The sequence below is a fragment of the Ovis aries genome, chromosome 6 (assembly GCF_016772045.2).
Source record: "Ovis aries strain OAR_USU_Benz2616 breed Rambouillet chromosome 6, ARS-UI_Ramb_v3.0, whole genome shotgun sequence".
NCBI classification, from domain to species: domain Eukaryota; kingdom Metazoa; phylum Chordata; class Mammalia; order Artiodactyla; family Bovidae; genus Ovis; species Ovis aries.
Window position 1 is genome coordinate 95,584,207 of NC_056059.1, and position 22,097 is coordinate 95,606,303.

At 50.1% G+C, this 22,097-nt stretch overlaps 1 protein-coding gene across 4 annotated transcripts; it reads left to right on the forward strand.

Moving 5' to 3' along the window:
* The first annotated feature begins 1,285 nt into the window (after positions 1-1,285).
* PRDM8 (PR/SET domain 8) lies at positions 1,286-21,334 on the forward strand. 4 transcript variants are annotated; one of them, XM_042251546.2, is made up of 7 exons: positions 1,965-2,032; positions 13,354-13,605; positions 14,075-14,185; positions 14,585-14,721; positions 16,999-17,219; positions 18,330-18,561; positions 18,943-21,334. In XM_042251546.2, the coding sequence occupies exons 5-7, from the start codon at positions 17,001-17,003 to the stop codon at positions 20,541-20,543; spliced, it is 2,052 nt and encodes a 683-aa protein (XP_042107480.1). In that variant the 5' UTR covers positions 1,965-2,032; positions 13,354-13,605; positions 14,075-14,185; positions 14,585-14,721; positions 16,999-17,000; the 3' UTR covers positions 20,544-21,334. The 4 variants fall into 4 exon arrangements, with proteins under 4 accessions (XP_014952062.2, XP_042107480.1, XP_042107479.1 ...); XM_015096576.3 differs by lacking the exons at positions 1,965-2,032; positions 14,075-14,185 and adding an exon at positions 1,286-1,727; XM_042251545.2 differs by lacking the exon at positions 14,075-14,185 and having other exon boundaries at positions 1,965-8,158.
* Positions 21,335-22,097: the final 763 nt, after the last annotated feature.

Sequence of the window (22,097 nt, forward strand, 5' to 3'; positions counted from 1 at the left end):
AGTGCATCTTTTCAGAGCTAGTGAGGGACACAGAGGTACAGACAGGGTGGGGCAGTGCTGGGGGGAGAGAGAAAGAGAGAGGGTAGGAGAGAGAGAGTGGTCTTAACAGGTCATGTGGGAGGGGGTTGATCTTTGTGTATTTTTAGAGGAGCAGCTCCAACTTTGAGGTTTTGAAGGGCTTCCCCTGCCCCTCCCTCAGCGCATCCCTAGGCAGGCAGACCACTGCCCAAGCCTCCCTCCTGAGACCCTGCATATGCTTTGTTGCTAAATGACTCTTCGCCCCGTTATCTCCTCACGGGATACATCTGTTGGGTGCCTTGCATCCTCAACCCCGCTTTCATCTCTTCGTATCTCAGCACATTGTTTCCTCCAGTCCTTGTGCCAGGGTGGAAGGGAGCCATCCCGCCCGGCCTCGCTCTGGGATTGGCAGCGAATGAATGATTGGCAGCGGGCATCTCTGTCAGGGCTTTGGCATGCTGCGGAGTAGAAGCCCTGTGCTAATGAATGTCATCTACACCTACCAGATGTGCCACTGGGTGACATGCCAGATCTTTTACATAATGCCATTCTGCCGGACACGAGACAGCTGGGGGAGGGAGTGTCTTTTAATGCCTTGGGGTGGGAGTGAGCATGGCTTCTTCTTTTTTTTTAATCCGGACTTCCCGCCACCACCCATACACCCAATCAGTTCCCCCTGCACTGAGCTAAAACCTATGGCTGAGGGCATCTCCCTCAGAGACAGCCCGGAAGCTGGAGGGCTGGAGTTCGTTGGCTCTCTCCCGCATTCGTCGCCTTTCTTCTTGAATTTCTTCTCCCCGCCCCCATCCAAATTTAGGACAGAGGATATTTTAGTTAAAGATATAAAAACATTAAAGCTGAAATACAAAAAAAGAGAGGGGGGGGGGGGGAGAAATGACATTCCCTATCCTCCGCGCCCCCCTCCACCCTACGCTAAAAGTGCAAGAATGCGCTCCCCCCACCCCACCACCCCCTTCCTTTTCCACCGCCCACCGGAAACTAGATGGTATTTATCCCCAAGGATGGTATCCTGTCAGTGTCTGTCCCACGTTCTGGCTGAAAAAGTTCTCTGGAGTGATGTGGAGGTGTCCAAAACTCCACGCCGTGTGGAGGGGACTGTTTCCTGGAGTGGGATGGACAAGGTGGGAGGAAAGGGAAATGAGAAAACCACTTCTGATGGGCAGCGGGTGTGTGAGCGTGTAAGAGTGTTTTGGTCCCCACACCGCCCTCCCCCCCTCAGCTCTCCACCCCGCGAGGGGGAGGGACTGCCACGCGGGTGTCTCGCTCTTTCGCTAGACCTCCGGGTCGGGACTGCCCCGGGATTCAAGGGGGGCTCGAAAGGGGGCAGGCCTCTGCTCCCCCTCCCGCACATTCCCCATCACACCCCCAGGCCTCCGCTCCCACGCCGCTCGGACCCCAGCCCCTCGCGCGCCCCGGGCCCAGTCGCCCGGCCCCTTCCCTGGCACCCGCACCCCCGCCCGCAGCCGAGGCTCCAGATGGCGGCTCCTAGCGCTCGGCTCGCGGCCCCCAGACGCCGCCCGGCAGCAGCCGCCGGTCGCTCCCTCCCTCCCAGCTGCTGCGGCGGCGGAGACCGCGACCGCTCCGCCAGGAGGGCGGGTTCCTACGCCGGCTCGGCTTGGGGTAGGAGCCGGGCCGCCGAGGGGCGCGCCAGAGCTGTGCCCGCGGGGAAGGAGCCCACCAGGCCCCAGGTGAGGAGCGCGCGGGGTAGAGCGCGGGAGGGGAGGGAGCCGGCCCGCCGCCCTGGCACCCTCACACCGCCTCCGTCTCGTGACTTCCCTACCCCGCACCACCTCCAGGTCCCCGGCGCCGCGGGCCGAGCCGGCGCCGACCCCAGCACCCGCGGGACCGCCGAGGTGAGCGCCGCGCGGCCTCCAGGAGGGGGCGCCCCGCACCCCGGACCCCCTGCCCGAGGGCGGGTTCCTCCCGGACGTCCCGCCCCGGCCCTGTGGAAGGCTGTCCCGGCCCGAGAGGTGCCCCCTTCTGCCGGAGAGCGGTAATGCCCACCAACTGCGACCACCCGCTTCCTCACTTTTCTCCGCTCTTCTCTCTCGCTTCCTATTTGCCTGTCTTTTTTTCCCCTTCTCGCTTGCCAGGTTCCCTTTCTTCTCCCCGCCTGCTCATCCTGGACCTTTCCTCTCCTTTCCCGGTCCCTTCACCCGCGCGGTGAGGCTTTGTCCGCCTCCTGGGAAGATGGGAAGGGGGGTGTATTTAGTGCCTAGGCGCTAGCTCCCCTCCGCAGGTGCATCCTGGTGGGCCCCCCGAAAGCAGCTCTGAGAATGGCGGTTCGAAAGGGTTGAGATCACCCTCTTCCTGACCTGGGTCCGTTGACTCACTTGGGGAGGGGAGTGATGCGTTTAGGAGCAGTGCTTCCCCTGAACACGGACTACGAAATTCTCTTTACCGGCCGGATGTATGAAGTTCAACGGCCTGGCACTGAGCCCTTTTCTCCCACCCTAGAGTCAGGACCCTTCAAGGGCATTTTCCCGTATAAAAAGCCCGATAAGACTTTAAAGTCCGCCTCCCCGGACAGTCCTCCCTGCGGTCTTCCGTAAAAATTGTGCTGGTATCAGGGTAGAGGGGGGAAGGCGCTAAAAGGTCTCGGCGCCTGGCATCCCCTCTAATTCCCCCAGGGGTTGCGCGCGTGCCCACAGGCCCCCTGCCGGTCCCTGCGCGCGATCGTCTGGCATTAGACCCCCGAGAGTGCGTCCCGTAAGCTCCCAGTACAAATCCCCTCGGAAATATTAATCACAACCACCAGAAAAAGCAAAATGTGTGCCCGTGCCGTGTCTGCCTTTTAATCCCGAACGTAATTCTGCAAGGCAGCATCAGACAGGGGCTCTATTAATCCCTTGCACGAGCAAATGCAATCTCTGACCTACTAGACTTGTTTTCCTGCAATTTCACGAAGAGTTGGCCTGGCTTCGCCAGAGGAATACCCGAAGACAGACAGAAAACCGTGAGAGACTGGCGACGCGACACAGCATCGCAATAATGGGGGTTTATGTCAGTCCGGAGGTGCTCCTGCCATAGAGTGGGATCGCCGGCCAGGAGCCCTGAAATTCCTGTAGGGACTGTTGCGGAGTGGGCCGGTGTGGGGAAGGTCGAGTGAGCTAGGCGGCAGGCGCCCAGGGAGGTTGGAGCCCAGAGGAAATCCAGTTCTCTTTCCTCCGAAGCCTTCGGACACAAGTGACCTCCTTTGGAGCTAACCCGTGGCAACGGCGCTAAGGCAGGCAGAGGGGGTCAGCTCGCTAGACGGAGGGGGTCAAGGTTTCATCCCCTGAGGCCTGTTCCTCACACTTGACATTTCCCTCTCCACCCTCCTGTCGTTCAATCAATCACGTTTCCCGTCTCCCGTTTTATTCAAAACCGTCCTCTAGTTCCCTCATAATCGTAATTTGCACCATTGCTTTTTATCTTTGATTAATTAGGAAATCGAAAAAGATAATGGAGGGTCGGGCCAATAAATTAGCCTCAGGGGCCGACGGACGGACGTCTGGGACTGCTGTGTGGGTGGGCACCGTCCGCGGAGGCGGTTGCGGGGCGGGGGTGGCGACGGCGCCGGTCGGACAGGAAGGGGTTAAGCGAAGGCGCGCGGTGCCTGCAGATAGGAGAGACCCGCTCGGAAACCTGCCCAGTGGGCTCGAGCAAAGACTTCTCCCGAGTGCACAGTCTCCAGTGAAGTTTAGCTTTTCCTGTTTGGGTCTAGAGAGGGAGAGAGGACAAGACTGGGATAGGGTGAGGGCGGGACTCCCTGTTTCTGCCTCCTTTCTAGCGGCAGAATTTGGTGTTTTCAGGTTGGGGTCTATTTCTTCCGGAGATGGAAACTTAGATTTACTCTTGCATCCTTTCCTTCCCTCTCCATTTGCCTACCCGTTTGAAAGAGGATGGGAGGAAGGAAAGAAGCTAGGGAAGGAGAGAGAGAAAGATTGAGAAATTCTGTTATTAAGATCAAATCAGTTACTCCCTGGCCCCAGAGTAAAGCTCCTCACGCGGAGCTGTTCCCTGCCCTCTCCCAGGCGCCGGGAGGGTTCCGGGTTCTTCTTTTCGCCCTCCACGAAATCGATCACGCCTCCCAGACGGCTGAAGGGGGGCACTTTGCCACTCTTCACAGCTTCGCCCCAGCCTCTTTAGCTTTCAATTGAAAACCAATTAAAGGTTTCTATAAATCTGTTAGTTCCCCTTTTATCTGGAGACCCCTGATGCATGCGATATTGCCCTTTAGATGCCTCTTCCGTGTTTTGTTTTACAATTGTTGTATCAATATAATGCGGCCTTTCTTCTCCTGTCTCTATAGATACAGATACACAAGGCAAACCAAAGCTATTCAGTCTCCTCATTTGTCCAGCAGCCTAACAGTGGTGCCCTTTCTCTGCTGCTGCTCTCCCTGCTTCAGGAGCAGCAGTTATGGTAGAAGCAGATGGCTACTGATTGGGGGAGCTTTGTGGCTCTAATACTGAATACTTTATGGAAAAGGACTTTAGCATGCTTCGTTGGGCAGAGGAACAAGGGGATGAGATTTATGGCCAGGAAAAATAAATCTTTTCTAAGTTGCAGCTCCTTCTCACCAGTTGTTGCCTTTGCCCTGGAATGGTGGGGGGGGGGGTGAGGGGGGAGCAGTAAAACACTGAGGATATGGTTTTATTTCATTTCATTCTCCTTTCTATTCCAATGCTTTTTAGTCAAGGTCTTAGAGGAGAGCAGAGGAAGAGCCAGAAGTTTATGAAATACCTTAGATTGCTGTTGCTGCATCAGTATTTTTTGTCCTTAAGAATAAAGCAGAAGGGTATGGTCTTGAATGCTGTTTGGGGCCATGTTTCCGCCGATGGATTGTTAGTTCCTGGTACAGCATCATCCTCCATTATCCTATTATCTATGGAGAACAAAAAAGCATATCAGTGATCCCATCTGAAAAATCAGAGGACCCTGGTGTTGAGAGAATGAGGCAAGTGATAAAGCATATGGTGATATACTTGTGCTTTCATCCACTGAAAGGGTCTGAGCCTTAAAGATGACTAAGGGATGCCTATGAATGTAAGCTCCTGGACTCTAAATTGGATTTTCAAGCTTTGGAGAATATATAGATCCCATCCCTCCATTAAAGGTCTCATTCACCCCCAAGATATTTCACCCCTGTATCTTCCCCTCCCAGAAGCCAAAAACAGAATGTCACACAGAAATGCTCTTAACATGCCTACTGGCAGCCAGGTGCAGAGAGATGCACCAATTCTGGGTCTCCTATTCCATTCCCAACAGACCCTTTGTCTCGATATTTGAAATGCCATTCTCTACTCAAGACACATTTGTTGAGCATCTTCCATGTTCTAAGCTCCTTTTCCCTGCCTTTCCTATTCTTTTACCTTGTCCCTAGAAACTGAAGAGGAAGAGCCAGAAGGAAAGGCATGTAGCTTTCATAAGTGTCACCTGATTAACTGCCACCAGCTGCCTCTTCCCAGTGGTGTGAACTACCACCCAACATGGCCACATGCACCTTTACATCGCTTCTCTCTGAAGAGGATAAAAAGATTAGGAGAACTAAGATTAAAAAACTGTATTTACCCAGCATTTCAAAGTGGCAGACACTGAGATGCTTTAAATAATTAACTGTTTAGGCTCTTACCATGTGATAGACTAAATGCCCCCAACAGGCTTATCACCTCTAATTCTTACAACCCTTTGAGTTAAGGATTATCAACCCTAGTTCACAGATCCCCTTCCTTCACAGGAAACAGGAGAACAGAGAAGCTAACCCAAGCAACTGGGCCAGCTGGGTTCTGAACCCAGGCTTGCTTTTACAATATTCATAGTGACTCTAAGAGACCAATGGTGTTTCTGCTATTTTCCAAACGAGGAAATTAGACCTCAGAGAGGTTAAGTGTGTGCTCAAAGGCACACGAAATGTAGTAGACTGCAGACTCGGGGTTCAAATCTAAGTGTTTAGGATCCCAAATTTTGGTCCAATGGTTCCAGGACCCTTCAGAGGAAAGAGCCCACACTGACCTCTGTTACCTGTCCCTGCCCAGGCAGAGGGTTCATGAGACTGTAGGCCTGGGGCAAAGGCATTGCGACTGCAGAAGCCGGAAAGCAGCAGGGACAGGGGCAACGAAGCTTTGCCCCAAGCCCTGGCCTGGGACTAGGGGGTGCCGTACGGCCCACAAGGCCCCGCGCGGACTGCGTGTGGACGTCGGGGGCGGGGCCAGGGTGCGACCACGTGGCTGAGGCCCGGCTGTAGTGCAGGTCCGGCTGCTACGAACGCTGGCTTGTGTAGGGGAGGTCCAGGAATGCCCGCCCGGTCTTAGGGCCACCTGCTCCTGAGCCCCACGGTTGCGCCTCAGCCCTTTGTGGAAGAGAAAGGGCCGCGCTGCTCCCAGGCCTTGAGTACCGGTCGTGGCCGGCGGCCGGGGCTTCAGGTTCCTCCGCCCCGCCCGGCTCTGGCATTCTGGCCAGGGCACTTGAGTCGGTCAGCGCTGCGTTCCCAGGCTCATCAGCCCACGGGGTCGCGTGCCCTGACTTGCCCGCGTTTCCAACGTGCGCCTCTGCCAGGTCTAAAGAAAAGACTCACAGCCGAAATGAGGGATAGAAGTCCAATCTCCCAGGATCCCGGCCGGAAAAACCGCTCGTTCTACCGTAAAGTCTATGTTTGGGCCCTTAGGGATCCCTGAACACCTGGACACATCCCTCATACCTTCTTACTGTATCCTCCAGGACTTCCTTCCTGTTAGAAACATCGAGAAATCCTCAGCCTTCACTGAGTGGCTTTGAAAGCGGAGGCATAGTACAATTCTTAAATTTTCTGAAAAGGAAGCCAAGGCAGTGTTACTATCAGTAAGAGTAGCCAGCACTGAAATAGGTGTTTAATGTGTGTTAGGCATTGTTCTCTGAGCTTGCTAAATATCAACTCAGCCCTCACAGTAACTTCATAAAAAGAGCTGTCTTTATTACCCTTGGTTCACAGAAGAGGCCTGAAGCACGGACCGGTTAAATTCCTGACACGCGTCAGGGGCCAGGATTCGAACAGAAATAGTTGCTCTGATGGGGTCGTGGTCTAAACTTGAGTTGTTGGTGGTCCTTCTCGGGTCACCTCTCTAGATGTCTGAAAAGAACGTTCCTTTATGAAGGCATTGAGACCTCTCTGGGAAGGCCAAGGCTGAAATGAAACTAACTCCGGCTCTTGGAAGTAATCCCTTACCATCTGCTCAGCAACTGGCTTTCCAAAGCGCGCTCGCCCTGGTTTCCTCAGAGTCCTCACCGCGACCCCGGAGGCAGCTCTGGCCAGCCTTAGTTCGCCCGAGGAGAAAATCCAAGGCTGGGAGAGGTCACGGGCAGCTCAGCTAGTGAAAGATCTGAACACAGACCCTGGGAAAGATCTGAACACAGGCCCTGGGAAAAGGGGATAGGGGCGCCGTGTGAGGACCGCCCAGAGGGGCATGGTGGGGGGAGCTGCGGTACCCAAAAGCCCAGCGCTCTAGAAGCCTTTCCACGGGGAAATTAGCTGTTTAGCAGGAGGCCAGAGTTGGCGCTAATTCCAGGGAGGCCGTAGGAGACTGGCAGAACACTTGGAGGGGAGGGGGCTTAACTGCACTTCCTCCCACCTTAGGCCGGGGCGTGTCTGTCCCCGCACTGGGAGCGCTGCGTGGCTTCTTCCTGCTCAATGTGGCCGGCTTGCTAGCGCTGCTTCTGAAAAAGTAATCCTCCGCCGAAAGCTTGTCTGGTTCTGCCGTGTCACTCCAAATGTAATGGGAGTGTTGTCTGCCCTCTGTGGTACTGTCCGGGTAATGCTCTCTTTGGGTCCATCGTGAGGAGACCTCCTTAGCCCACCAAGTTCATCTCTGTCATTTGGCTTTCTCTGCACTTGTAGCTCTGTCCCCCTTTACTGTGAGACCTGCAGACTGCTGCGGAGAATCGAGATAATCAAGAATTGTCTTAGGCTAGCAAACATTTCCCTGCCTTGCCTGGAGGCCCAAATGTCCGGCCTAACCTAGCTGTGAGTGGCTTTAGAGATAGAAAAACTAATTCAGTCCCCCAGATAAGAAATGGAACTGCCTGCATTCTCAGAGCACTGACTTTCCCCAGGACATTTTCACAAGTTCAGAAGCTCCTTGGAAACTTCCTAGTACCTCAGGTAAACTGACTCTAGAATGTAGATAACACTGTGAGGCCTGATTACATACACTAGATACTTGTTACTAGAATGATATATATATAACATATTCTTCAGAACTCTATTGTTTTGGCTCTCTGGGAGCAATTGCTTTCCTATACGATGTCACATATTTTCTCAAAACCATCTTACATGAAAACATGCAACAAGAAGAGACTACTTTGTAGACATGCAGCCAAGAAAAATCTCTCCTTCTTTCCCCTCGCCACCCCCCCCACACACACACACAGACACACATACATGACCATGTCTAATCAGGTATAAAATTGTTCAGACATAATTGGATTCTATGTCTTCAGGAAACTCAACATTCAGGTCTTTAAATTCAGTGTATTTATTCTTATTAGGAATTTGTGGATTTTTTTTCACAATTCTGGATATTATTTATTTTTAAAGTATGGGTTTTCTTTAAAACTTTAGAGGACATTATGAGTTATATCTTGGTTACCTTTATATTACATCACCAGAAGACTAGCAAATCAATGTGGAAGTTGGCTTTTCAGTAAGAAAGTATTAGTACAAGAGAACAAATACAAGCTTCAGTCCTATCATTTTTGCCACTTTGTAATGTATATACAATATTGCTTATAGTGGTGATGATATTACTATTGTTCGAGGCCTACACTGATCGTTTTTTCGTGCTGATGAAAATGTTCTAGGCCTTCCATATGCTATTTTGGGAGACATTCCTCCTGTGGTGCTAGATTAATACCCCCAGATTAAATTATGAAATACATGCAACTCATTTGAATTGAAATCATGAAAGATAATTTTCACTCAAACAATCCAATTTGCAAGATGACCAGGGAAGCAGTTTGTGTATGAGGACATAGTCTGTGAAAAAATTAAACTATTTCCAAGGCTTTAACAAAGTAATGTGAGTCGTCCCTGTTGTGGTGAACGATGGATATCTGTTGCCCCTATCCTTTTCATTCGTGTTCTTTTTTGCCTCCCTTTTTGTTAGAGAAAATCAGAAGTCTCCTCAGGCTTCAGGAAAGTATGCCATGGATAGATTCTGAGCTAGAAAGTCCTGGGTGTGCATGCATTCTGACAAGACCCCCTTCCCAGGAGAGGAATGCTATATGCTGCTCAAAGGTTAGCTGTGATCAGGTGCCAGGGAGTCAAATCTGCCTAGTATGAACCCACTACTTCAGTAAGTATCTCTCTTTTAAACTAGGGGTCAAACTGGAGTCTTGTCTCTTGAGGCTCCTACATTGGTAAGGTGGATTCTTTACCCACTGCACGACCTGGGAAGCCTAAAATAAAGGGGAAAAGAGGTAGAAGTCAGGTGCTGAGTATTGGGATAATTCCCTTGTCTTGGCTGTGTAAAGAAATTTTATTTAGAGCCTCTCAACTTGGTAGCCTTCCTAAGGCCTAGAGTCAGTCTTCTCAAAATCTGATGCTCCCTCCATCTGAGACTGCTGGACATCCCTTGGTCCCCTATCTGTCTGGAAACCCTGACCCAGAAGATAAGGAGGGGCTGACTATGGCCCTGTCTACATTTCCTTCCTCCTACCCTACTCCACCTTGGAGAAGGAAATGGCCACCCACTACAGTATTCTTGCCTGGAAAATCCCTTGGACAGAGGAATCTGGTGAGTGGCTACAGTCCATGGAGTCACAAAAGAGTCTGACACTACTTAGCGGGTAAACAACAACCCTACTCCATCTACTAAGGTATATTCAAGGACTGTATGTATGACTCTGGGGAGGACTTTGTAACCTGAGGATTAGACAGAATATTCCTTGCTAGATATCTAGTCACCTGGGAGGGGTATAAAATCTGGGAGAATGCAGGGGGCCAGGATACTGGATAGTAGATCTGGTTCACAGGTTACATTCACACAGGTGAGCATGAGGCATTCAATTCATATAGTGGTTGCCTTCAGGATCACCGCAGTTTCCTTGCTCTGCCAGAAGTCATTTTCAGAAGCCCTTAAACCATCTACTACAGCTTAGATCCAGGAGAGAAACTGAATTGCACAAAGGCTATCCAGCTCTAAGCTGAACTCCAACAGAAGGAAGGGCAAATGGAACCTGAGATCCCTCAGAGAGAAGGTTTTATAGCTATAATGATGATTGCAGTTGTAGCAACAGGATTAAGAACAGTTACCATCTATTGAGAAAGAGGAAGAGCTAAAGAGAGAAAAATGTGAGTGAGGAGTAATGATCCCTGCAGTTGGAAGCCTGGAGTCCCTCTTCACAGGCTACAAAATTATCCATCGTTTGAGTCTCTGGCTGTCCTAGAATGAGCCTAGGAAACATTAATTCATTTATAACCTATTGAATCTGCTGTAAGCCTTGGTGAGGAACAGACCCAGACTGATTTTGCCATGAATATTTATATAAAGCAAAGTGCCCCATCCCCATTCCTGTAAACCTTTATCCAGTTCAGCCAATTGCCTCTTCTTGCCTCTAACTTATCCCTTAGAAAGTTCTTTATCCTCCTTGGTAAGGCTAGGGCAGTGCAGTACCCCTCCATGAAGTTCCATAATCTGTCTCCCCCAATCTCCCCATAGCTCCTTCCAGATACCTCCCTGTAGGAAGCTAATAAGTTTAGGAAAAAGTCTCCACCATCTATCTGCTTCTTTGGCATCATTTTGTCTTCCAGTGTGAAAATATATAATATTATATACCTATATATTTCAAACTAAGTCTTTGCTGGTGTAGTGATTTGGAGATATGATTGGAGGGGGATGAGCCAGGACTTGGAAAGGGAGAGAGAAAGAAAAATAATGTGTTTCATTCTTATAAAGTAATAATCCTTCTGAGTGAGTTATTCTTGGAGACTGTACCTGCCTCCTATCACACAAGTTGACATATTTGAGGCCCTCTTTCTCTACCCTGGGAGGAAAAAGGACATTTCCATTGTAACACTCTCAAGTATCAGATTTCCTTTCTTACCCTTTCTCCACCCTCTCACTTAGGTCATAAAAGGCACCACCTCCGGAATCATTCATCAGCCTCTCTCCAGCCTTCTCTTCCAAAACAATACTGCAGTTGTCTACACATGTATTTTCTGCCATAACTCCAAGAAACCTTGTTAAAGTGGGGCAAGGCAAATACCCTCACTCTTATTGTCATCCCTCTAATCATTTAATTGGAAATAAAATCCCAAGGAAGAGAGCTCTAAATATATGCATAAACCCATTGTTCCATGTGAATTAGATAAAAAGAATTGACCGAGATATATTTTTATAGTACTGTTTGAGGCTGAATAAATGCTTCAACCCTTCATTTAGTATCAGTGAATTCCAGTAAGTAATAATTCATGATGATTTCAAAGTGGTTTATGCTCCATTTTAGCCCATAGATTTCTAGAGAAATTAAAGTAAGTTGTAGATTTTCTTTACCTCCAATTAACAGTTTTCACTTAGGTCACTTATACTACCTAGCAAAATATGTTGTACTTAAAATACTAGAAAACCCTCAAAGTAGGAATTTCAAACTTACTCTTACCTATATTTGTGGGGTTTGTTATTGTTGTGTGATTCATTTAATACATAAGACAAAGAGTTGGTGGGATTCATAAAATGTAGGAAATTTTTTTTTTATTTGGGGACTTTTATCTAAAATCAGTAGGGGAAATCTAATTAGGGGGCAAGATAAGTGAGACTGAGGGAATCAGATGGCTGATTCTCAATACATCTCTCTCTGATGTATAGAATCTTAGTTATTTTCTAGCTTGACATTTGGAAAGCTAAGCTCCCTCACCCCCAATTTCAGTGCCAAAAATATTTATTATTTTATACAGATTGGAGGTTTCAGTACTTCAAAGAAGACATAGTCCAAATGCCCTTTATATTTAAGAAAGGAAAGGCCAGGGAAAAGAAAAATGCTTTCTGCCATTTAGATTCTAAGGTTTTCCAGAATGCTTATATTTTGGGGTAGATCTTTTTATACTTACAATATGTAAAAAGATTTTTTTTTAAGTGGTTTGCATGGACAGATGACTTTTCCTGGGAAAAGCAAACTTCCTGTTTTCTTAAAAAACAAACAAAAACAGTAAAAGAAGGCCCTGAGGAGTGTTTTGTTCTACAGTTTAGGAATTAAGTTCGAAAACACTGCACTCCCCCACCCCCATTCCCCATCCCTTGCCACCTCCCCCTGCCCCCCACACACATTTTTGCTGTCGTTTCTTGGGCCACAACCCTATTATGGCTACTTCTTTATCTTAATTTGCTGTTGTTTACACCTTCTTCCTTCTCTGAATTCACTTAAGTGAATTCTTCAACACTGCAAGTTATTTTTCAGATGTTTGAGATAATTCTTTTGACATTTCTAATCCCATCACCCTTTCTTTAAACAAGTGATGAGGGATGCTTGTGTGTGTGTGTGTGTGTGTGAATCAGATGAGGGGAATAATGAATGGAGCATCCAGTTATAAGCCAACTGGTTGACTAAATAACTTTGCAGATTTTTATATAGACACATATGAAAACTCTCAGCATTAAGCCTTGGTCATTACATGAGTTGCCCTTAGCCAAACTATTTTAAAGTATGGATAAGTATAAGAGAAAAGATACGTTCAGATGGAAGGCAACTGCAGTTTGAGGTTTCTTTGAAAAGTTGAAAATTAAGGGCGAATTCTCCCTTTACTTCCTAGTATATGGCGATTTTGCAACCTCTCTTTCTCCAAGTCCCAGTTTAGGCAATGGGCCCTGTCTGATCTGAAGGATTCCGAATTTATGTGTAGGGGGCGGAGAGGGAGGGGGGCGGGGAGCGCGGCGGCTGGCCAGGGCTGGATGAAAAGAGAGGGGAGGAGCGGGGGTGACAGGAAAACTCAGTGGGAAATTCCTCGCACTACTTTTTAATTTCTCCTATGCAGAATTCTTTCCAGGCCTCCTAGTACTGTGGGAGCCAGGGGTAAAGATGCTCCGTGCCTGGTTGCTTCACTGGGTTCCGAAGGGAGGTCTCAGAGTATCAAAGTACACACCTTTTCCTTTTAAGCTGCTCTTCGCCAACCCCCAATCCACTTACCTTGTTTGAACACAGGATACAAACTAGGCTGTCTCCTCAAGTCCTGGCCACTTTAACTGGCTACTCGTCGGATTTATCCTAAAGCTAATGGATTGCCCTCTTCAATGTAGTGGTGGTGTGGGTGGGGTTGAAGGAGTAGGACTGTCTATACCACTCAAAAGGTCTTTCTTCCCTTAGGAGCAGAGAGTTGAATGTCGAAAAGGAACCCCGAGATCCCCCAACGAAAATGTGTGGCGGAATCCTGCAGAAGGAGTCAACTTGCAGGGTGTTAAAGACTTCCAGTCATTAGCATCAGATGCTGCACTAAAGGGGCAAGCCAGCGCCTCTAAGTGGCTTAGCGCAAAAACGAGGCTCCCGAGACGGCCTCAGCCACTCCATCCACTCTTCCACCACCTGCTTGACGTGAAAAGCTCTCCGGAGCCCATCTCGGTAATAATTTTTACTTTTAATTCACCTTCCCCACCCCCGGGGGGCTTAGAATACCGGCTCGCTGGCAGGGGACCCCCTTGGGGACTAGGCGGACGCGCCAGGCTGAGGGCGGAAGCGCAGGAAGAGCTTGCGTCTCACAATCTGGATTTTTCTTTCCCACCCGTTTCCTCCTCACCCCTTCTCCCGCCCGTTACTTGTGTACTGGGACCAAAAGACCCCCATAAATCCCCTTCGGAGGTCTGGCGGCGTCTCTGCTGCATCCCCCTTACCCATCACCGTGTTCAAGGGAGGACTGAGCCAAGTTATCACCAAAGCGCATCCTTTTTGAGTCTTGCTCCTAATTAGGGGCTTGGTAGTGTGAGCGCTCCTGGAGAACGCTGGTGAGGGTTTGTCACCCTCCTAGGCAACTAGCTGCGCGTATCAGCTGCTGGCTGGAGGGGCTAATCCACAACTCCCCCTTCCCCTCCAGAGAACTCAGACTCGGGGGAAAAGCGCGCGGGGTCCTTGAGCGCTCTGAGTGGACAGCCGTCTGCCAGGGTTTCTTCAGGTGCCAAGAGAAACGGGAAAAGGTCCTCTCCAGGTCTTTTTGGTACTTCCCTTTCCGACCCCCAAGCCGATCACCGCCCCCAACCAGTCCCAGAGGGCCCAGGCTTTCGGAGGAGTTGAGCCGTGCCGAGCTCCGAGAGGCGTTGCCACATGGGGAAAGCGCTCAGGGGCTGCGCGGGGCGCGGGCAGGCCGGCAAGACCGCTTCCAGGCAGGCGGCGCCGCCGGAGGGAGCGCCCAGCCCAGCAAAGAGTTAAAGGGAGGGGACGTGGGCTGTCACGCGTCATTGGGCAGATTATGTGCAGCAAACAAAAAGTGTGTGTCTGCGTGCCAGTCAGTCACTGCATCGGGCCCATCTGTACAACTCTCTTCTCTCTCCTCTCCCTACTCTCCCTGGTTTCTCTCTCTGCGTCTCTCCATCTCTCCTCCCTTTAGGCAGAGCCTACTTGACAGCAACACCAACACCTCTCGACATGGAAATACACTGATAGAATAGGCGAAAGAAACACTCGTCTGCATCTCCCGGTTCCAGGTGGCCTTATTGGGGCGCTTTGATCCTGACCTTATTCCTGGTAAGTCTCTTTGCCTTGATGGGGGTGGGGGAGGCGGGAGGAGGAAGACAGATTTGGTGGGGATAGTGGAGAATTCTGTCCTCCGTCTTCTCATTATCCAGAAGAGGGGGAGGAAATAATTGTGGAGGGGCTCGCTACTGCCAACAGGGTTATACAAAGGGAGGGGCGGGTGGAGAGCACTTTGCCCAAGAAAAAGCCAGCGACTGGGGCGCGCGCGGCAGCCAGACAATGCCTGCCTACGGGGGAGGGTGAGCGGCCGGCAGCAGCGACGGGTTTCGGCGAGCCGGGCCGGCTATGGGAGAATGCTCCGGGCGGCTGGGAACCCGGGCCTAGCCGAGGATGCAGAGCTGCGAAAGGCTGGGCGGCGACGACGACCGCGCGCGGGCGGCAGAGCCCAGGCTCTCGCCCAGCGCTTATTGTGAGCGGCGCGAGGCTCGTGGCGGCCGCCGCGGCGACGCGAACCCCTATTAGCGCGGCGTAGCGAGGAGCTTTTCACCGTATTGTTAGGTAGGACTGCATTTTAATGACTGCGTCCCTGCTGTTGCCCGAAGTGATGGGGCGACCTCTCGGCACAATGAGCCGTTTGTGTGAAAGAGACTTTTAAAAGGAAGAGAAAAATTGGGGTATAAAACACTGAATTGAGGAAATTGAAAAAGAGAGAATAGAATTCCGTTGAAAAGGAGGTTCTGAGAGATGCTGAGAGATTTTTTTAAATGCATTTAAATGTGCAGTTGGAGATCAGAAAGGCTACCTTGGGTGGGGTAAAATGCCCAGCGGTAAATGCTGTAGAATAATAAAGGGAGTTTCTACTTTACGGATATTTTCTCTGATACCTCTCTGGCAGATACAGCCCATACTTGATATTTGGAGGAGATAGTAGAATGAATGGAAAAGAGGCTGACCAAAGTTTCCTGCTCTGTTAGCTGGAAAAGGAGGGGGAAAGCAACTACCTTCTAATGACATCTGCAAGATTAACTGGCTAATAGACATTAAGATAAAAATGCACATTACCAATATTGTTCCAGAAAAAACAGCTTCTTAGGAAAAGAATTGGGTTTCCCTTTCCTGCTACTTAAACTGTACAAAATATACTTAAATATCTGCCAATGGCAACATTATTGGGGAAAAATCAACTTGGAGGAATCTTCTAATCAGTCAGCAAAAGTGAACAATGCAGTTAGTTCAAAGCTGCTTTAAATTTTACATATGTTTTGTTTGTTTTTTGATGATAAGTCTTGTGGGGGGGGTACAATGGCAAAGGAAGCAAAATGTGTCTTTATGACAGCTTAATAATAAGAGAGCCCGCCACCAGGGCATTACTTTCTGAATTGCTGCAGATTAAACAGCTGGAGAGTCTACTGAGGTCTACTCAAGCGGGGCTGCCCCCTCTTGCCCAGACAAGGTCCGATCTGGGGGAGCGAACATTCACCAGTCATTACACACGCAGTATTTCAGACAGGGGACACTTCAGTCCTGCTCTGTACCTGCTCACTTCATGAGGCACATGCGAATCTACCCACCCCCTTGTATAACAAGGTAACTGGGATTCACCCTCATCCATAAATAAGCATGTCGAGAAGAAAATAATTACCTCTGCTTGCTGCTTTTAATTAAAGCCTCCGAGGGACAGTGTTGGATTATGGTAATGAGCAGACACACGTCCCCTCTTGTAGGCTGCAGAGAAAGGTTAGCTGACACGGAATCAGTGGCCCTGACACTCCACTTGAAATCCATTCGCCATGCTCCGCTGTCTCTGCCTGCTCACTAGTGCTGCTCCCCTCTTTGGAAGAAAAATAAGATAAAACCAGCTCCCGGACACCCAACTCAAAACACAAGAGTAAAAGAGAGGAGCTTTCTCCCAAAGGTTAGAAGTTTCTTTCCCTTTAGAAAGTCTATAGGCTAGCAAAAAAAAAAAAAAAAACCTTTTGTTCTCCACTTATCTCCCCTGCCCCTCCATCCTGTCTCACCCTCCCCTAAGGTAAGTCAGAAAACATTTCCTCTTTCCTAGCTCTGCTAGTCTTTCTTTCTAGCAGTCAGTCCACTTAGCTCCCCCAATTCTCTTTACATTTTTAAAGGAAAAGAAAGTACTCTTCTTTGGCATCTTTGTCATATGCCAGATTTAATCTGCCATCGGCTTTATTTTTGAAATAAGATCGATGCAAAAAACAAGCAAATTCAAGAAAAATCTGTCTAGTAGTTAGAACATTCTGCCTGGATTCAGAGAGGCAAAAAGAGGAATGTAAATTCGCTTCAATTGTCCTGTGTATCTGTCTCCAGTGATGGAGGATTCGGGCATCCAGCGAGGCATCTGGGAGGGAGATGCCAAGGCTGTCCAGCAGTGTCTGACAGATATTTTTACCAGCGTTTACACCACCTGCGACATCCCTGAGAATGCTATATTTGGTCCCTGCGTCCTGAGCCATACTTCCCTGTACGACAGCATAGCTTTCATAGCTCTGAAGTCCACAGACAAGAGAACGGTCCCTTATATCTTCCGGGTAAGTCTTGGTTGATGTTCTGTAGGATATGAGGGTAATATCTTAAAAACAGACTAAGAATCATTCTAATAACAAGCTGAGAGTGGTTCTACATGGAGAACATGCAGTGATACATGCAATTCTATTTTACACACCAGAAATTAGAAAAGGAAAATTAAACTCCAGAGTATTGTCAACTGATTTTCGGAAATAAGTGACAAAATTAGATTTTGAATGCCAGATGTGTCTAAATCAATGCCTGGATTCTGGGCTTTCCTGGAGATGAACACCACTTCCTTAACTCTGTGGGAAATTTCACCAGGATTGAGGCTATTTGTAGACTAAGTACTTCCTATGAGTACTCTTCTGTAAATATTAGGTGCATTCGCCTCCCAATCCCAGAAGCCTTCTGTTCCCTGAAATATTACTCTTTCTGGTTAAGTTAGCTAGTGTCTAGAGTTTGTATTTAATTAAAAGTGTTGGTGTTTTGACAATTAAACATCATTCCAGCCATATGTTAGAGTGTGAAAAGTCCTGTCACTTCTATTCTTTCTTTACAAAGAACCATTAGTTGTTTAAGCCAAAATAAGGAAGATGAGCAAAAGTCACAAAATAATTTCTAAAATCTAAGTTTGCTTTTCACTTCTAAAACAGACAAAATTCTACATACTTTTGCAATGTGGGATAATTTAGAAATCAGTTCTCAAGAGCTTAGCACTAATTTGAATTGTAAAAAAATTTTTGCTAATTTGATATTCATCCAATATATAAAAAGACAGGACTGTTCTGGTGGTCCACTGGTTAAGGCTCTGCCCTTCCAAAACAGGAGCACAGGTTTGATTCCTGGTCTGGCAACTAAGACCCCACTGCCCCTTTGGCTAAAACACACACACACATACACACAATCTGTATAATTAATGCAGCTTGCCAAGGATGTTATCTTGCCTGCTGGCTGCAAACATGAGGATGGGTGTTAAGTCGGGTCAAGTTTTTGGAAGCTTGATCTCAGATAATAATTCTTAGAGAAATAACAGCTGAAATGGCCCTGGCTCCTTTGGCTTCATTCCCTCACAAGAGTCTCCCTCCCTCATTCCCTTCCTTCTTGTATTCTTTCTTTTCTCTAAACTGTAGGTAGACACCTCAGCGGCGAATGGTTCCTCGGAAGGTCTCATGTGGCTGCGTCTGGTCCAATCAGCCAGAGATAAAGAAGAGCAGAACCTTGAAGCCTATATAAAAAACGGACAGCTGTTTTACCGCTCTCTCCGCAGGATTGCCAAAGATGAGGAGTTACTAGTTTGGTACGGGAAAGAACTGACCGAGTTACTCTTGCTCTGCCCCTCTAGATCCCACAGCAAAATGAATGGTAGGTTGGCTCAAGACCTTCGTCCGGGCCCTTAGCTAGCGGCGGGGAGGAGGGAGGGGAGCGGCGGGGTCACTCTGGCGCCTGGGCGAGCCTTCCCTCCCTTGGGGTGCCTTGTAGAGCTTCTGAGATATAGTCTGGGGTGAAGCTGGGACAGCTAGGTGAGGATGAATCCGGACACGCTTGGCTTACTTCCTGCACTCTAAAATCTGGAGGGAAAGTTAGACCGGGTCTTGTCCGATGTTCTTGTTTTCAGGCACTCAGACCCTGAGAGGTGAAAGTGGATTTGTGGAGGGGGTGATGGCAAACTGGCCTAGAGACGATGCTGAGTAATCATGTGGGTTGCGTGTGTGTGTGTGTGTGCGCTGTCTGCTCACTAAGCAGGGTCGTCCCCTTACACATGCCTGGAGTGCAGCCAACGTTTCCAGTTTGAGTTCCCCTATGTAGCGCATCTGCGCTTCCGCTGCCCCAAGAGACTTCACGGCGCTGATCTGAGCCCCCGAGAGGAGCAAGGCGGCGGCGTGGGTACCAAGGATCACGGAGGCGGCGGCGGTGGCAAGGACCAACAGCAGTCGCAGGAGGCACCCTTGGGTCCCGGCCCAAAGTTCTGCAAAGCCGGTCCGGTCCACCACTACCCGGCCCCCTCCCCCGAGAGCGGTAACCCGCCGGCGGCTGGTGGCGGCAGCGGCGCGAAGCCGTCCACGGACTTTCACAACCTGGCGCGGGAGCTGGAGAACTCCGGGGGCGCCAGCAGCTGTTCCCCGGTGCGTAGCCTCGGCGGCGGCAGCGGCCACCAGGAGGCGGAGCTGAGTTCCGACGGCACCGCCGCGGGCGTGGGCAAAGGGAAGAGGAAGTTCCCGGAGGAGGCGACCGAGGGCGGCGGCGCGGGGCTGGTGGGGGGTCGGGGCCGCTTCGCCGAGCGGGCCCTGCCCGCCTCCAAGGAGGACCTGGTGTGCACGCCGCAGCAGTACCGCAACTCGGGCAGCTACTTCAGCCTGGAGGAGAACGGCCGCCTCTTCGCGCCGCCCAGTCCCGAGACGGGAGAGGCGAAGCGCAGCGCCTTCGTGGAGGTGAAGAAGGCGGCCCGGGCGGCCGGGGGGCCGGAGGAGGCGGCCGCCGACGGCGGGGGCGCGGCCGCCGAGGAGCAGGACGCGGGCGGCGGTGGCGGCTCCTCCTCCACGCCCGTGGCCGCGTCCCCGGCCGGCACCGAGAAGCTGCTGGCCCCGCGGCCCGGGGGCGCGCTGCCAGGCCGGCTGGAGGGCGGCAGCCCGGCGCGGGGCAGCGCCTTCACCTCGGTGCCGCAGCTGGGCGGCGCGGGCGGCGGCGGCGCGGGGGGCGGCGGGGGCGCTGGGGGCGGCGCGGGAGGGGCGGGCGGGGGCCAGGGCGCCGCGGCGGACGAGCGCAAGAGCGCCTTCTCGCAGCCGGCGCGCTCCTTCTCGCAGCTGTCCCCGCTGGTGCTGGGCCAGAAGCTAGGCGCTCTCGAGCCGTGCCACCCCGGCGACGGGGTGGGCCCCACCAGACTGTACCCCGCCGCCTCGGACCCGCTGGCCGTGAAGCTCCAGGGAGCAGCGGAGCTGAACGGAGGTTGCGGGGCCCTGCCGAACGGCGGCGGCGGCGGCGGGCTGCCCAAGCAGAGCCCGTTCCTCTATGCCACCGCCTTCTGGCCCAAGAGCTCCGCCGCCGCGGCGGCCGCAGCGGCGGCGGCCGCGGGGCCCCTGCAGTTGCAGCTGCCGTCGGCGCTCACGCTGCTGCCGCCCTCGTTCACCTCACTGTGTCTGCCCGCGCAGAACTGGTGCGCCAAGTGCAATGCCTCCTTCCGCATGACCTCCGACCTAGTGTACCACATGAGGTCGCATCACAAAAAGGAGTACGCTATGGAGCCCTTGGTGAAGCGGAGGCGGGAGGAGAAACTCAAGTGCCCCATTTGCAACGAGTCTTTCAGGGAGCGCCACCACCTCTCCAGGCACATGACCTCGCATAATTGACACGGAAAGGACCTCCGCTTTCCGCGCGCGCGCGCACGCACAGTCAAACCACCTGCAGGAACAAACACGCGAGGACACCCACCACCTCCTTGTGACCGAAAACATCACACCCGGAGACACTCGCGCACACACAGGCACACACACGTGGTCTCCCCCAACCCTTACATCCAGATGTTTACCTGTGACCTACACCACACACACACACACACACACACACACACACACACACACACACACACACGAGACAGGATGGTGGATTTTTGATCGGGTGGGTTGTTTGAAGGGTTTTCTTTTGAATGCACGCATTTTCACTTTCCCAAAAACAAAGGTACATTTTTAAAAATGTCGTATATTGCAACATATTGATGCATTTGTCATACGTTTCTACTTAAATTATTAAGCACTTACGGTTTAGATGTAATAATTATATGTAAGGGCAAAATTTATTTTAGATATAAAGTAAAGGAGGAGGGTGAGATGCTTCCTGCATTTCTTGATTACAGTTTGTGTTCTTACAAAAATAAGCAAAACAAATAAAAAGGAGGTAACCATTCAGTTTAAGTTTCCAGGGGGAAGTGCATGTATCATGAAATGATTATGGACTTCAATGAAGAATGTCATCATTATGTAAATATGTATTTCCTTTTAATACAAAGTGTAATTTTGTGCCAGTGAAATGGAGTCTGAATAGTTATGTGTTTCTTTTATCCCTGGAAAGATTTATTAAACTTTATAGATTATCTGGGTATGTTGGATGCTTTGACAATAAATGACTATTTTCCTCAAAGCAATTATTGGGAAAGTGTTTTAAAATGTTTTTTGTAGCTAAACGCTACACTTTTGAGTGCGTGTTCAGTTGCTTAGTAGTGTATGACTCTTTGCAACCCTATGGTTCCTCTGTCCATGGGATTATACTTTGAGTAGATACCATATATTTTCATTGAGCCCCTGCAAAGAAGAAACTGCAAAAGAGAGAAATGATAAACCCTGCCCCACTTGTATTATTTACTCTAAGCCAATTTTGAGCCTAAAAGTGAGAAGACAAGGTGATTATTACTTGGGAAATCTTTATCTGGAAAGTGTTGCACTTCTTGATCACAGCACAAATCATTTAAACTGAGATGCCTGCCATGAAGCTAACCAGTGTCTGGGATGTCAACATTCTTTTCAGCAGCAGGGTAAGTAGCATCTTCACAAGTGGCCAAAGACAAACGATTTTCAGACCTGGATCAGGGACAACAGGTGAAAAGCCCACTTTTGGTTCTTACTAGTGATGCTTGCATGGAAGGGTATCTTGTGCTCTAGAACCCTTTGACTTTCTGTCATTAGTCTTTAAGAGACCCTTGGGAGAGTTTCTCCAGTAATTAAGGTGAAATGACCATGGTAGTCTATGTATTGCAGGGCCCCCTAAAGTTCTGAACAGCTGCACAGGCTTGGAAAAAACTAGCCCTGAAGTATTACAATACAGACCTAATAAATTTCCTCTTCTCCCTGCCCTTCCTCTTATGAAAAGTCCCTCTGTACTCTTCATATGCTGATGATAGTTCTTAAATA